Below are 13,251 nucleotides of genomic sequence, written 5' to 3'. Positions count from 1 at the left end.
TTGTTGTTTTGGGCGTTTATCAAACCAAGTATTGTGTATGATGAAATGTGAAAAAACGCAAGTACATTTCAGAGCAAAACATGTCTTCAGCCCTACATTGAAGTACCGATTTCAGTCAGAGCTTCGCTCGCTCGCCGACGTTTTTTGTTTGTTAGGGTTTTTTTTGCCCGTTCGCCAACGTGGGTCTTTCACACCCGGGGGTGTGACGTCAGCACGCCTCATGTGAGCGTAATTCGTCATTTCCTGTCACTAACACCATTATTTCTTTATTTTTTTTTTGCAAACCTCTGCGACTCACCGCAGCATTTCCTCTCAAATGTTGCCCACTGATTGACGACGGTCGCCCGTTGTGCTTCCAGGCTCGACTCCTTTTAAATATCCCGTGAAATATGTTGCCGCACATAAATATCAAAGCAAAATGATTTTGATTGACACTTTCACGCGGTACGCAGTTGGATCGCGAGCCAGCGTTAGCTTAGTCTTTTATGCTGTCCAAACGTTGTGTTCGAACCAACCAAATGTGATTGATACATTTGCCAATTAACTGAAATAATACACATTTCTCATGCGGGGTTTCATCTTAGACTCCTGAATTTGGTGCTTTTTTTATGTTGGTGCGGGCAGTACGTTACCATCTATCTATCAACTTAATTTGTTGAGCACTTAAAAAACCCCAGCTGCAACTGAAGCAAAGTGCCGTGCCTGTACAACAACAAATGCATAAAAATGCTGTTTGATGAACACATAATCTTCAAAATCAAAACTCGGCGGGACACAGAAACCATCCGGGGACTAAAATGAAGTAATCAAACAACTCTTCATCCATATCTCTGCTGTCCCTGTTTCTTTTTTTTTCCACCTGACAATTCCTCATGCTCTCAAACCCGTTTTCTTTTTTTTCTGTCATCTCGTCCTCTGCTGAGTTCTAAGAAAGTGATAAGCCTATTACTATGATAGATATCTATATTTAATTAAAATGTAGCAAGTAAAAGTAGAGCGCCAGAAAAATATTCTCATGAATTACAGATACAGCTCTGTACTGAGAAAATCTAAAGCATATCAAAGTATTCCTGCTTTGTTACTTTCCGCCACTGGCTACAGTGCGTTTGGCATGTCACCCACCGAATTCCCAAAAGCCCCACCCAAACTGCAACCGGCTAATCATTGGCTGCAAGGAACCGTGAGCTATTCAATATTGACTTTAGGAGTCAGGTGGAGCCGGATGACGTCCGGGTGTGAAGGTTTGCTGCTTAACTTTTTTATTTTATTTTTTTGCCATTGCAGTTCAACCTTCTTGACTGGCAACATGGATATGCATTGCAAATACATCTGCGGGCTGTGGCTCAGCGTACAGGTACGAGCAAGTTTATTATTATTTTTGTAGACTTGGGGGACGGGGGGGGAGGGAAGAAACTTGAATGTGTCATTTTTCCCAGGTGGGCTTTGCTTTGGACTCGGTGAGATTTGCGAACACCCCCCTGGAGCCTGTTGCCCAGCATCCTCTGGAGGTTTTCTACTCTTGTGATGCACCCGCTACTGTACAACTGGACTGTACAGTGACTTTCGACATTGGCGACAGTTTCACGTCGCTGCTAAGACGATGGCATTGCCTCCCGGGAAAACCCCGAAAAAGGACCCTGAGGGTGAGCCTGCCCGATTGGTTGGTTTACAGACCGGATGGGATTGTTCCCGAGTCCCGATGGGTGTTGAGCTGCATCCTGGGAGCATCTGTCAGGTACAGGAACGACACCAATGGCGAGTGGACGGTGGCGGTGCAAGACGTTGCAACTTTACAGCCTCGGTCCAAATATAGCCGGCCCACAAAGCAGCATCGTGTCTGCTTCGCTTGGGGTGCGAGAATGCTGCGATTTGCGCAAGACCACGCAAAGAAACAATGTCCGGCGGAGCAGGGTAAGCTTTGTTGCCAATCTCTGGTTTACTGGAGCTCAACAAACTTTATTTGACGGATAAAAAAACCCTCAAAGTGAAAACGAACTAATAACAGAAAAACAGTAAACTCAATAGAAAACTAAAGTCTAAAGGGCAACTTGGATCAAACACCATCACTTCCGCGTTCTTGTTGCTGAAGTAGTTTTGTTCCATCCAGGCTTTGATTTCTTCCAGACAGGACAAAAAGGGGCCTTGAGGAGAAGGCGCCCCTTTTTTGCTTAACTTGGCTGTCATCCGCATTGCAGTGAAAGGAATTGCCACGCTTTCCCAAGATGAACCCCAGAGACCAAATGTAAAATGAAAACAGCAGGAGCCCCAAGATTGATCCCTGTGGATTACCATACGACTGAGCAGAGTGGGACTCCGAGCAAGCGAGGCTAACACAAAAAAGTTTTATCCACCTGAAACCAAAACAAGGAGAACTACCTATTATTTATCCAACCAAACTACATGAAGTACAAAAGTACCCTAGCTTAATGCTAACATACAGTACAAAAAGAAACTAGCACTGGTGCCGCGATAATTCTAAACCTTTGCAGAACGGATATTTGAATGCAAGCGAAAGTATCGTCAAGCGAATAATGCGGATTTACCGTAATCCTCAAACACTCAACTTATTTCATGCCACCTGTCGTGTTCAGAAACGGTGCCTTTGCTATCTTCAATCTTCGCCTCTACTGGAGGAAAATTCGGCATCGTCAAGAATCTTCGGCTCCATGCCAGCGACGTTCTGGAGCACCTGCGACTGCAGTCCCTCATGTTCCCCTGGTGCGTGAGAGGAAACGCAAACCTTACGAAGGAAATCTCAGCCTCAGCTCCACACCAAAAAGCGTTTCCATTTTCAGTTGCTAATCAACAATGAGAAAATGAGTCATTATGTGCCATTTGTTTTTTTTTTCATCAACAACAACCGGACTTTTCATCCTCCAATTTGAGGCTCGGATAAAAAAAACAAAACACTCAATGGAGCGAGTTTGATTTTAAGGGTTAATTGGTTGCACTTACAGAAAACAATCAGTCACATTTTCATTTTATTTTCAGATTTTTGATTGGCCGTTGCAATCGGAGAGAGCAGAAGGATACGCGGCCTCACGGGTTCCTTCCTCTGTTGGACAGGTCCATGTTCTCCATCTGGCTAATGGTGACCCGACACTGCCGCGATAGCACGTGCGGCGTGCTTCACCACATCGACTCCCACAACGACTACGCTACGCCCACGATACTCCTCACTCAATCAGGTACACGTCGCCCTGCAAGCGAATCGCGACACTCGATTTTTGGTCAGAGACGCAAAGTCCCCCGTTCATGGATCAAGCTGATCCGCGGCCTTCGGTTCAGGCCTGCTGCATGTCCAAGTGCACGGTGGGCCGGGGGAATCCACCGCCATCCTCTTCCCGCACCGGCTGCCTCTGAGCGAGTGGTGTCAGCTCACCGTGGCGGTGCGAGGCAGAGAGGTGAGTCATGCAACTTAATCACAGCGCGGATGATGAGCCAAAAACTCACAGATGTGTCGTCAGGTGAAAATCACCGTCATGTGCTTGGGTGAGGAGTTCGGAACAGCAAAGTCCACGGAGAACAGGTGAGCGTGCGTCCACAAAGGTTTCCAGTCAGGTTTGAAGTGATTATTTTGACTTACCTTGAAAAATCCGAACGGCATAAGTTCAACTTCGCAAGATTAAGTGTGGTGGCCATGTCTATCGTGGGTCTGCCATTTTGGTTCAGCAGATTTTTTTTGTTTTAATTTCGTTTTCTTTCTTTTCGTAGGTTGCGCCACGACATCAGGCTGGACGACACCGACGGCTACTTTGTGATCGGTGGGGGGAGGTACGTGAAGGGCGCCCAAGGTTACTTTGGGCCGTCAGTTTACTACCGCAACAGAGCGCCGATTCAGAGCCCGGTAACCCACAAAGCGCAGTTGCAACTTATTGTCCAAGTTGTCCTTTTTATGATCATTCCCCTCATCCACAGTCAGAAGTCGTTCTTCCCAAGGTCGTCCGAGACGTGGACCTCACGAGATGGATGCACGCCTGCCGACAATTTTCTCTCCAAGTAAACCAGAGTGTGCGCTTCTACTCCCTCCTGGCCGGGCACAGCCAAGAGTCAGGTTAGTCGCGGCCTCGTCCCACAAGGCGGTGCCGACGTCATTTCCAAACATCTTTTGTGAAGTCACTTTTTTTTCTTCCCCAGGCAACCGTTTGGGGGCGTTTCACAGCGGGAAACGAAAGGATACCCCGAACACGTGCGAGTTATGGGAGGCGACGGTTCCGCGATATGTCGCCAAAATTGCGGAATATTTGGCTTTCAAAAGTGGTAAGAGGGGCAGAGATTTATGCTCTTCAACAGAAAGAATACTTTGGGAAACTCGATTATTTGTTGTCAGCTGCTATCCGTTCACAATCAGTGGCAGAGCTACAATTTTGTGTCTTGCGCTCTCTTTTTATCTCGTTGTCTTCTCTTTGGGTCGAGTTAAGGTTAGCACAATCAGCATTTTGAGCAGCTGCACAGAATGCAGTCGAGTGCATGAGCAGGCAACTTTGCTTCTCTGCAAAATAACTGGTCAGCACTAAATGGTACGAACAGTTACTTACATTTTAGCACTGTTAGATGTCGAATTCCCATTCCAGTATACAGTGATTTCACGGTTCGTTTTTCGCGGCTTCAGTACATCGCAGATTTTTTCAAACATACATTTTAAAAAAAGGTTTATTTTCAAATACAGGGAGTACAGTACTGTATATGTTGCTCGATGTGACTAGCTGTTGTTTTGCTGACTTTCGCAGCTTCTCGCAGACCGTTTACGGACTTAAAAAAAAAAGTTAATTGGTCGCTGCTTCACGGATTTTCGTTTATCGCGGGTGGTTTTGGTGCCCATTAACCGCGATAAACGAGGGATTACTGTATTCACTCCCCGTTGGCCAAACGACTTGGAAAAAGCAAGTAATACGCGTGGCAAACGCCGCTGCGAGTGCGTCTCGGTTTCTGAGGAAAGCTCACGGAGATTCTGTAGCACGCAACTTCTGGCAAGACAAAATAAAGATTTCAAAATAAAGATGACATCAAATACAATGTAAAGATCCCAAATACGTCCTTTTCCCCGCTACAAAGCCCTCTCAGTTGATTGTTCATGTGAATATGTCATCTTTGCCAGGAGGACGAGGCGTCAGCCCTGAAGCGGTTGGCCGAGCGCTGTATTCTCTGTCCCTTCACAAACTAGCCAGAGCAAGCAGCGAGCGAGTGTTGGCTCAAATATTACCTCCGCTGCTCAAAGCCGCCTGCTTGAATAACACCGCAGCTCTGCACGTGTCCTCGGTTCTCTACCGTTTGGATGTGGGAGTGGACAAAAAGCCCAATAAGGTGTGTTCTTATCTGCCAGCGCCTGCGACTCGAATAGCTTCGTTGATGCTTGACACACGTACGTTCGCGCAGAATCAAGCCGACACGACTTTTGCTGCCTTTATTGACACCTTGCACCTTTCACCATGACGGACGGCAAAACTGCCAAATCGCAGTAGACGGAAACCGGAGCGATTGAGAGACTGTAGAAGTTATTTTTACCCATCCGGCCATGACATCCACCACTTCAACTGTTGTGCTCATTGGTTTAATCACATTTCCAATTTGGCCGCAATTCAGACCGCGCGACTTTGACCATTACGATGGCAATGCCGTATCCCTTGACATTGGAGCTGATTTAAAAGCTCCAAAAAGTCTGGACGTCCACCGTTTTTTTTTTTGTCGATGAAATGCTACGCTCACACAGGGGGCACAGATACCTTGTAATGGCGAAGGTAAAACTTGCTTGTGATGCTAACTGACAGTTTTTTTCCCACATCCCGTCCTATGTTTGCGCAAAACAAGACGCAGTCATTTAATGATTATGAGTAAAATATATGAATCACGGCCTGCGTGGGTTTTCTCCGGGTGCTCCGGTTTCCTCCCATGTTCCAAAAACATGCATGGCAGGCTGATTGAACACACTAAATTGTCCCCAGGTGTGAGTGTGAACGCGCATGGTTATTCGTCTCTGTGTGCCCTGCGATTGGCTGGCAACCGGTTCAGGGTGTCCCCCGCCTACTGCTCGAAGACGGCTGGGATAGGCTCCAGCAACTCTCGCGACCCTAGTGAGGATTAAGCGGTTCGGAAAATGGATGGATGGATGGATCTATTAACCCTGTAAAAAAAATTATCGCAGTAAAGTTTTGAATACTTTGAGGACTGCCATCCATCCGCATGTATGTGATAAAAAGCCCGGTTTGGCTTGCACTGTTGTCTATTAGTAGATCCGACAAAGCAAGATATGACCATTTTAGAAGATAATTCGCTTTGATAAATTGATAAAGGGGCGGCCCGGTAGTCCAGTGGTTAGCACGTCGGCTTCACAGTGCAGAGGTACCGGGTTCGATTCCAGCTCCGGCCTCCCTGTGTGGAGTTTGCATGTTCTCCCCGGGCCTGCGTGGGTTTTCTCCGGGTGCTCCGGTTTCCTCCCACATTCCAAAAACATGCATGGCAGGCTGATTGGACGCTCTAAAATTGTTCCTAGGTGTGAGTGTGGGCGTGGATGGTTGTTCGTCTCTGTGTGCCCTGCGATTGGCTGGCAACCGATTTAGGGTGTCCCCCGCCTACTGCCCGGAGACGGCTGGGATAGGCTCCAGCACCCCCCGCGACCCTAGTGAGGATCAAGCGGTTCGGAAAATGGATGGATGGATGGAAATTGATAAAGGACGATAGGCTTTACAGGATTTTCAACAATTCAACAGTCGCAAAGAGTTATTTTGCCGTCCGTCAAGGCGGAGGGGGCGTTTCTCTGTTACCGGACATTCTTCCAGACTATAGGGGGCAGTGTAGAGCATCTATGGCGTATGACTTGTAAATAGTTACAAGCTTAGTCATGGAACAAATTTAATTGGTCCGTCAAGGTACTGCTCTATTTCTCCTTGACAGGCGTGGCTGCTGGCCCTGTTGGCGGCCCAGAAGAACCATCGCTTGGCTCTGCTGCAACTGGGCCACCTGCACCACCTCGGCCTCCACGGCGTCAGCGCAGATGAGGACGTGGCCTATGCTTACTATGCCAACGTGGCCAAGCGCACCATTGCGGACCGGCAGAATCCCTCGCCGAAACAGGTGACGGCGGACACTCACAAGTTACTCACGTCGGGGAGATGCTTGATTTGATTTGATTAGATTTTTGATCAATTTTTCCATAATAAGTCTAATGTCCATTCTTTGGAAAAATCAGATCACAATGTGGGTTGAAAAAAATACCGAATTTCACTTCACTTGTTTTTTTTAAATAAAAAAATCTGTGGCTATAAAAATCCTACACACGCCTGTTCTCATACTATTTTTTTTTCAAGAGACCAAGAGGGAAAATAATTTAAATCATTTAAAGTGCCTCCGATTAACCGCAAATCAGATGTTCAAGTTGGAAATGTCTTACAATTTGTGGGGGTTAAAGGTTATAAAATAAGCCACAGAATGATTTGCACCGACTGAGTTGGGCAAGAACTGGCTCGACCACTCGGGGGCGCTGCTATGAAGATTTCTTCATTGACCAACTGGGCTGGTTTCAGAGGGGGGCCCACCTCTCTCCTTGCAGCGTTTTCGTCTTGCGAAAGGGACTTTTATATTATTCTGACTAATATTGTATAGTGCAATTTTGTGTTGCCCGCTCGGCATCCACGGCTGGCTGGTCATCCCGGAAGGGGCGCGGGGAGGGATTCTCCCATCTGCGACCCCTTCTCAATGATTCTCATTTTTCCCCAGATGGGTCAGAGGATGTCGTGACTACTTGTCAACTGTGGGCATGTGAAGCCCTTTGAAAGTGTTTGGCATGAAGGGCTCGAGAAATAAAGGTGACTTGACTTGAGTAGAATGATTTCTGGTCTTCAGGTGTACGCGGAGGACGTCTATCTGCACAATGAGGAGATCCTGGGCCTTCAGACCAACGAAAACCATCACATTTTCCAGTGGCTGAAGTTTCAGGCAAACCAAGGCGCCCCTGACGCTGAGGTACGCTCAATGTCCTTCATTGAAGACAAAAATAAAAAAAAGATGAAGTCAGTGCTACTCCATCTTCATTATTCCAGCAAGCGGTGGCTCGCATGCTGTTCTGGGGTCAGCGAGGGGTGTCACCCAACATGAAGGCGGCTCTACGGCACTACGAGAGGGGGGCGGTCCGCCTGGAGGACCCCGCGTCCATGTACGACTTTGCCGTCGTCCTCTTGCAGGTCACTTTCAAGCCCATTTTTGAATGTTTTGGATTGCCGTGGTACCCTTGACAATTTGTATCTCTTTCCCCATTGAAACCAACGGATCTGATCCGATAAACAAACGGAAAACGTGCTAATTTCATGTTAATTTTTTCTTTTTCAACAATCTGCTTAAATTCTCACAAAAAATTGGGGTTTAAGGGTCTCTTTGTTGTAACTCAAGACTGCCACGTCGAGGGAAACTAACTGCATTAAAAATAGCACTCACAAAGTAAAAATATGTTTGGCGGTTGTGCTTGGCAAGGAAGGGATTCCTGTTTCAGCCCATGCCATTGTCACTGCGATAATATTGTACTACTGTATATAAAAAGAAGTAACAACATCAAACATAAAGCTGTTACTTTTTTTCACTTGTGGGTCAAATTAGCGATCAACAAAATCCTCAGTCCAGTGAGTGGCTACATACTAACAAACAAACAAACAAAAAAACAACAACTCGTCAATTGGAGCACTGATAAATCAAGGCACTGCTGCAGCCTGACGTTGTTGTGTCCCCGTAGGGCCACGGCGTCGAAAAGGACATTCCCAAAGCCATCAAGTTATTGAAGAAATCAATGGACATGGTACGATACGCTATTCGTTGCGATTTACTTGAATACCGGCTCGGTTTCTATGATGCCTGGTGGCTCCTGGCATCTGGATTGACTTACTATGACTGTGGCTATTTCTCCGAACCGTTGATTTGCGCAAGGTATCATTATCATGAATAAGTGGCCAGAGTCGCTGCGTTGCAGTTTCGGGCTGAAACGAATCCTGAAGTAATTCCGGTTTCTTGATTCTAAAAATTGCTCAAGGTATTTTTCCGCCTCGGGTAGCCGCTTAATTACGTGCCAAGAAGTCGTCAAGCTAACCATAGCAACAAACTGCATGAGAGTAACACTTTGCCAATGCGGTAAGAAGGCTGATTTCAAAATAAACCTTAGCTTCACAATATGGACATTACGTACCTTTAACCAAGCAAGAAAAATAATTCACTTCTTGTGAATAAACGATTATTCGATTTGAAATTAGCTTCGGATATCAAAATAGCAAAATATTCGATCGCGATTCCAGTGGCTCCCGTGGCCTAGTATGAGACTGTCCTTATTTGGTTGGTCAGGGTTTCGTCCCCGCCATCAGCGCACTGGCCTGGTACTACGAGCGCTTGGAGTTGAACTACGAGAAGGCGGTGGAGCTGTGGGAGCAGGCCGACGCCCTGGAGAGCCCGGACGCCGCTCTCAACCTCGGCATCGTCTACTCGCTCGGCCTTTACCCGCAGAGACCTGCCGACCAGGTGGGAAGATGACCGCGTCGAACGCCGTTTCTTCAAGAAAATTCCCCACTTGACCAAGAAATTGGAACGAAACTGTCGGAATTTGAATTTCATGCCTTTGCCATTTCCGACACGACTCCTTCATTCGACAGCATTCACCTGCAATTTCTCCAGAAATGAATGGTGTGCTCTTCCCGCAGTACGTGGCCTACAAGTACTTCCTGAAAGCTGCGGAGCGAGGACACATCAGGGGCGTGGCCGAAGTCGCCGACGTCTGGTCCACCGGGCTGCCCGGCTGCGTCAGTCGCCGGCCGCTGGATGCTGTCTTGTTGGCTCCTTACCTTTTTTGTTTTTTGTTTTTCTTTCAAGCGAATGAAAACAACTTTATTCACATGACCAAGGTTTCCTAATGTGTCTCCCCACCTGACCGCACAGATGGGCCAAGTCGACGGCACAGCAAAATGGCTACCTGGGTCGTTTGCTACGGCAAGCCCTGGACGCCTTCCTCAACAATGAGCTGTAAGTGCCCCAAACCACACAAAAATAATTTTCTAGCTATCTTGCTAGCTAGCTAGCTAGATGGCTAGCTAGCAAGATAGCTAGAAAATTATTTATATATACTATCTAGCTAGCTAGATAGCTAGAAAAATATTTATATATATTATCTAGCTAGCTAGATGGCTAGCTAGATAGATAGATTAAATAAAAATCAAGAACCAATCTCGTTTAGATGACATCACCCAGCGCTGCCGATTCTGAAGGCCCCGGCCAGATTAGATTGGTGTATAAATCCTATGGGACAAAAAAAATCCAAAGAAATGCTAGCAAATGCAGCAAATGAACACAATCCGGTGGAACAAATATTCCGACTTCGGATGGTAAATGTAGTTCGGTGCCCCCTGTTGGTGATTCCGGCGAGCAGACCTTGCTTGTTGTTCTATCCCAACGCTTCTGCTCGTGCGTTTTGCTTGCCAGGTTTGTCTCGATGGTGTATTACATGATGGCGGGCGAGCTGGGCGTGGCGGCGGCCCACTTCAACGCAGCGTATCTCTGCGATCAAAACGAGGCCAGTTACCGACGCTGGCGTGGCCTGGCTGTTCAGCTGACATGTTGCCATAACGTTGATTTTTGTGCTGGGTTTCTTCGCAGGGGGGTTTCCTGCCTCCGGCATTTGCGCTGCGCTGCAAGAGGAAATATTATAACCTCTCAATCCACCATCAGGAGGCGGAGCCCTACGGTAAACTGCACGCGGGGTTCGTGATTCAAAGTCTGGTATCAAGCTCGAGTTAGATGAGCCCTTCAAGCTTGTATCTGGTTTTGAGCGCCGACTCGGCTTGACAAGCCCTCCTCGACGCGCCTCGGTGACGCTTTGTGATGAGTGCAGGGAGCAGACTTTGCCCTCTTCTCGCTCTGCAGCTTTGCTGCGGGTGGGCGACATGTGGCGCGAGGGCCTGGTGGACGGCCGCAAGAGCTCGGCTTCCGCCGCAGAGATGTACAAACTGGCGGCGCTAAGGAACGAGCCGCAGGTCGCGCAGCTAACCTCTCACTGCTTTTTTCCAGCGGGTCAATTTGTTGTTTCCAAATATTCTGAAAGGTTCTTTTCGTTTCCACCCAAAGGGTTGGTACAACCTCGGCTTGCTGGTGGAAGAAGGCTTCAGGCCACCAACGGCGCTGCTCGCCGAGCTCGGCCTTTCCCGCTTCACCTTTGCGGACGAGCGCGCGCTCGCGACTGCTTTGTACCAAAGGTTTGCTGAAACTGCCCCAAAAAATGAACAACTATTTGAGCGTGGGCGACCGTGTTTGCGGTGAAAAAAGCGGGACCATCCAACTGATGTCGTTTTCCCCGCGTTCTCCCCAAAAGGTGTCGAGACTCTGGAAATTCCGACTCCTTTTTGCCTTGCAGCCTGGCTCTGCTCAGCGTGTATCTGCGGGGCTTCCACAAGGAGCATTGTGCGCTTCTCAAGGTTGGTGGCACGTGCCTGATTGCAGAGCGCGTCGACCTGAAAGCGCATGCGGCTCAAGCTAAACCCTGGCAGGGTTTTATACTTTTCTGCACCTAGGTTCTCCACATCTGGCCACAGTTACGCTCTCTGTTGTGTTCTGCTGTCATTTCCGCAGTTGGTCGCCACCGTTGCCGCAGCTGCACCGGTTGTCCTCGTGGTCCTGGGCCTCCTCGCTCGACGGATCTTAGCGCGAAGCTAACAGCGGCTGCGACCTCCGCGGTCCATTTGGCGTCTCAAAGGATTGATGGTTGACCAAACAAATGGATGCGCGCTACTGAAGTTCCGAGTGTGTTCGCGGATACGTTTTATGGAAATCAAGAAGTCAAGAGCACTGTACACCGTTTTTATTCTCACCCTCTGGATTCTGCCACAGCAAGAATGGATGCAATTGTATTTCCAATGAAATATGATGTCCACTCACTCCCATCGTTTGGGTTTCCTTCATGGGGGGGGCCGTTTTAATGGTGAACCCAAATTGCCTCATATTTCACGCAGACAGCAAATTGGTGACGAACTATCGTTCTGTCATCAGAGGCCATTTTTGTTCAAATATCTATTGTAAAAAAGGGATTGGTAGCAAAATTGTTTGTACTATCCAAATACTTTTAAGAGTGGAGACGATTTGCACTGTTGGTATTTTAGCAAAAAAAAAAAAAAAAGCTTTTGCGGGTCACATAAAATGATGTTGGCAGGCCAGATCTGGCCCTCGGGCCTTGAGTTTGACACCGGTGCTCTAATTTGAAACCCAAACCCTGGCTGAAATCCTCATCCCATGTCTTTCAACCATCGACGAGTTTGAAGATCTCATTCGAATCCCTGACCCTGTCTAAAAACCCTCGTTTGAAACACTAACTTGAAACCTTGCCCCTCTCTCGGTTGTAACAGCAGATGTGATGAATTTGCTTGATTTGTTTGTCGCCCCCCCTTTTGCTCATCACTTGTTGCTCGGTAGAATTTTCGCAGAAGGAGTCGGCGGCCACAAACAGCCTCTTCTGGTAGGCTTCTTCTAGCCGCCCAAAGTTCGACATCCAGCAAGTGAAGTTCCCAAGTGGGACAGCGAGACGAACGACCCGAGAGACGCGCGCCGCTTGATGAAGCGCGCTCTATTTCGGTCCCGTGCATTTGTCTTTGCGGATAATTTGCTGACAGCGGCGCACCGCGCCAGGCCGGCATATGGAAATTGCCGTCCTATGCGTTATGTTACGTCACATCGCACGGCGGCTTGAAAAAGAACATCGGGTGCTTTGCTGGAAGCGGAACACAAGCGGCCTTGCGGATTCTGCGGATTCGAGCCAGACATGAGCACAAGCATTTGGTAATATGTTGAAAGGGAATAAAATTTGGATCGAGGGCTAGCATTTTGGTTGCAGGACACATTCAAAACAAAGCGTAACCCCACACCTGTCTTGAAACCTTAACCCTAATTTGAAACCCTACACCAATCAAGCTTGTTTGCGATCCTAACACTTGACGATGAAACCCTAGTCCAGATTTGAAAGTCTAATTTGAAACCATAACCCGAAACCCTAAACATGGCTTGACATCCAAAGCCTAACTTGCAAACTTAAAACCACAAACTTAAGGCAGCCCGAAAAAAGCACATTTGAAAGACGTGACCCGAATTGTTTTTTTGTAACCCCAATCCAAATTTGACACCCTCATTTAGGTTTGAAACATTCATCGGCGCAAGGGTGTGATCCCGTGAGCGCCACCGTGGTGACAAAGCCGTCTTTCCTCAAAGTGACTTGTGAGAGAGAGTGGATGAGGGATGAATCTC

The 13,251-nt window shown here is 47.7% G+C and overlaps 1 protein-coding gene across 4 annotated transcripts; it reads left to right on the top strand.

The window, feature by feature from the left end:
* The first annotated feature begins 275 nt into the window (after positions 1-275).
* LOC147196874 (protein sel-1 homolog 3) lies at positions 276-11,895 on the top strand. Of its 4 annotated transcripts, XM_086126338.1 has the most exons (24): positions 276-802; positions 1,285-1,354; positions 1,437-1,911; positions 2,592-2,718; positions 3,067-3,188; positions 3,289-3,404; positions 3,468-3,529; positions 3,715-3,847; positions 3,919-4,054; positions 4,138-4,260; positions 5,099-5,304; positions 6,892-7,071; positions 7,840-7,959; positions 8,037-8,177; positions 8,720-8,782; positions 9,319-9,492; positions 9,672-9,799; positions 9,907-9,990; positions 10,447-10,537; positions 10,621-10,708; positions 10,888-10,997; positions 11,089-11,216; positions 11,333-11,435; positions 11,590-11,895. In XM_086126338.1, the coding sequence occupies exons 1-24, from the start codon at positions 798-800 to the stop codon at positions 11,671-11,673; spliced, it is 3,069 nt and encodes a 1,022-aa protein (XP_085982464.1). In that variant the 5' UTR covers positions 276-797; the 3' UTR covers positions 11,674-11,895. The 4 variants fall into 4 exon arrangements, 3 of the variants coding, with proteins under 3 accessions (XP_085982464.1, XP_085982461.1, XP_085982462.1); XM_086126335.1 differs by having other exon boundaries at positions 276-1,354; XM_086126336.1 differs by lacking the exon at positions 8,720-8,782 and having other exon boundaries at positions 276-1,354.
* The last annotated feature ends 1,356 nt before the right edge of the window (positions 11,896-13,251 follow it).

Source organism: Hippocampus guttulatus, chromosome 12 (assembly GCF_054856545.1).
Source record: "Hippocampus guttulatus isolate MCC_2025c chromosome 12, RoL_Hgut_1.0, whole genome shotgun sequence".
Taxonomy (NCBI): Eukaryota; Metazoa; Chordata; class Actinopteri; order Syngnathiformes; family Syngnathidae; genus Hippocampus; species Hippocampus guttulatus.
Note: the sequence above shows the minus strand (reverse complement) of the source record. Positions and strands in the feature narration are given on the sequence as shown.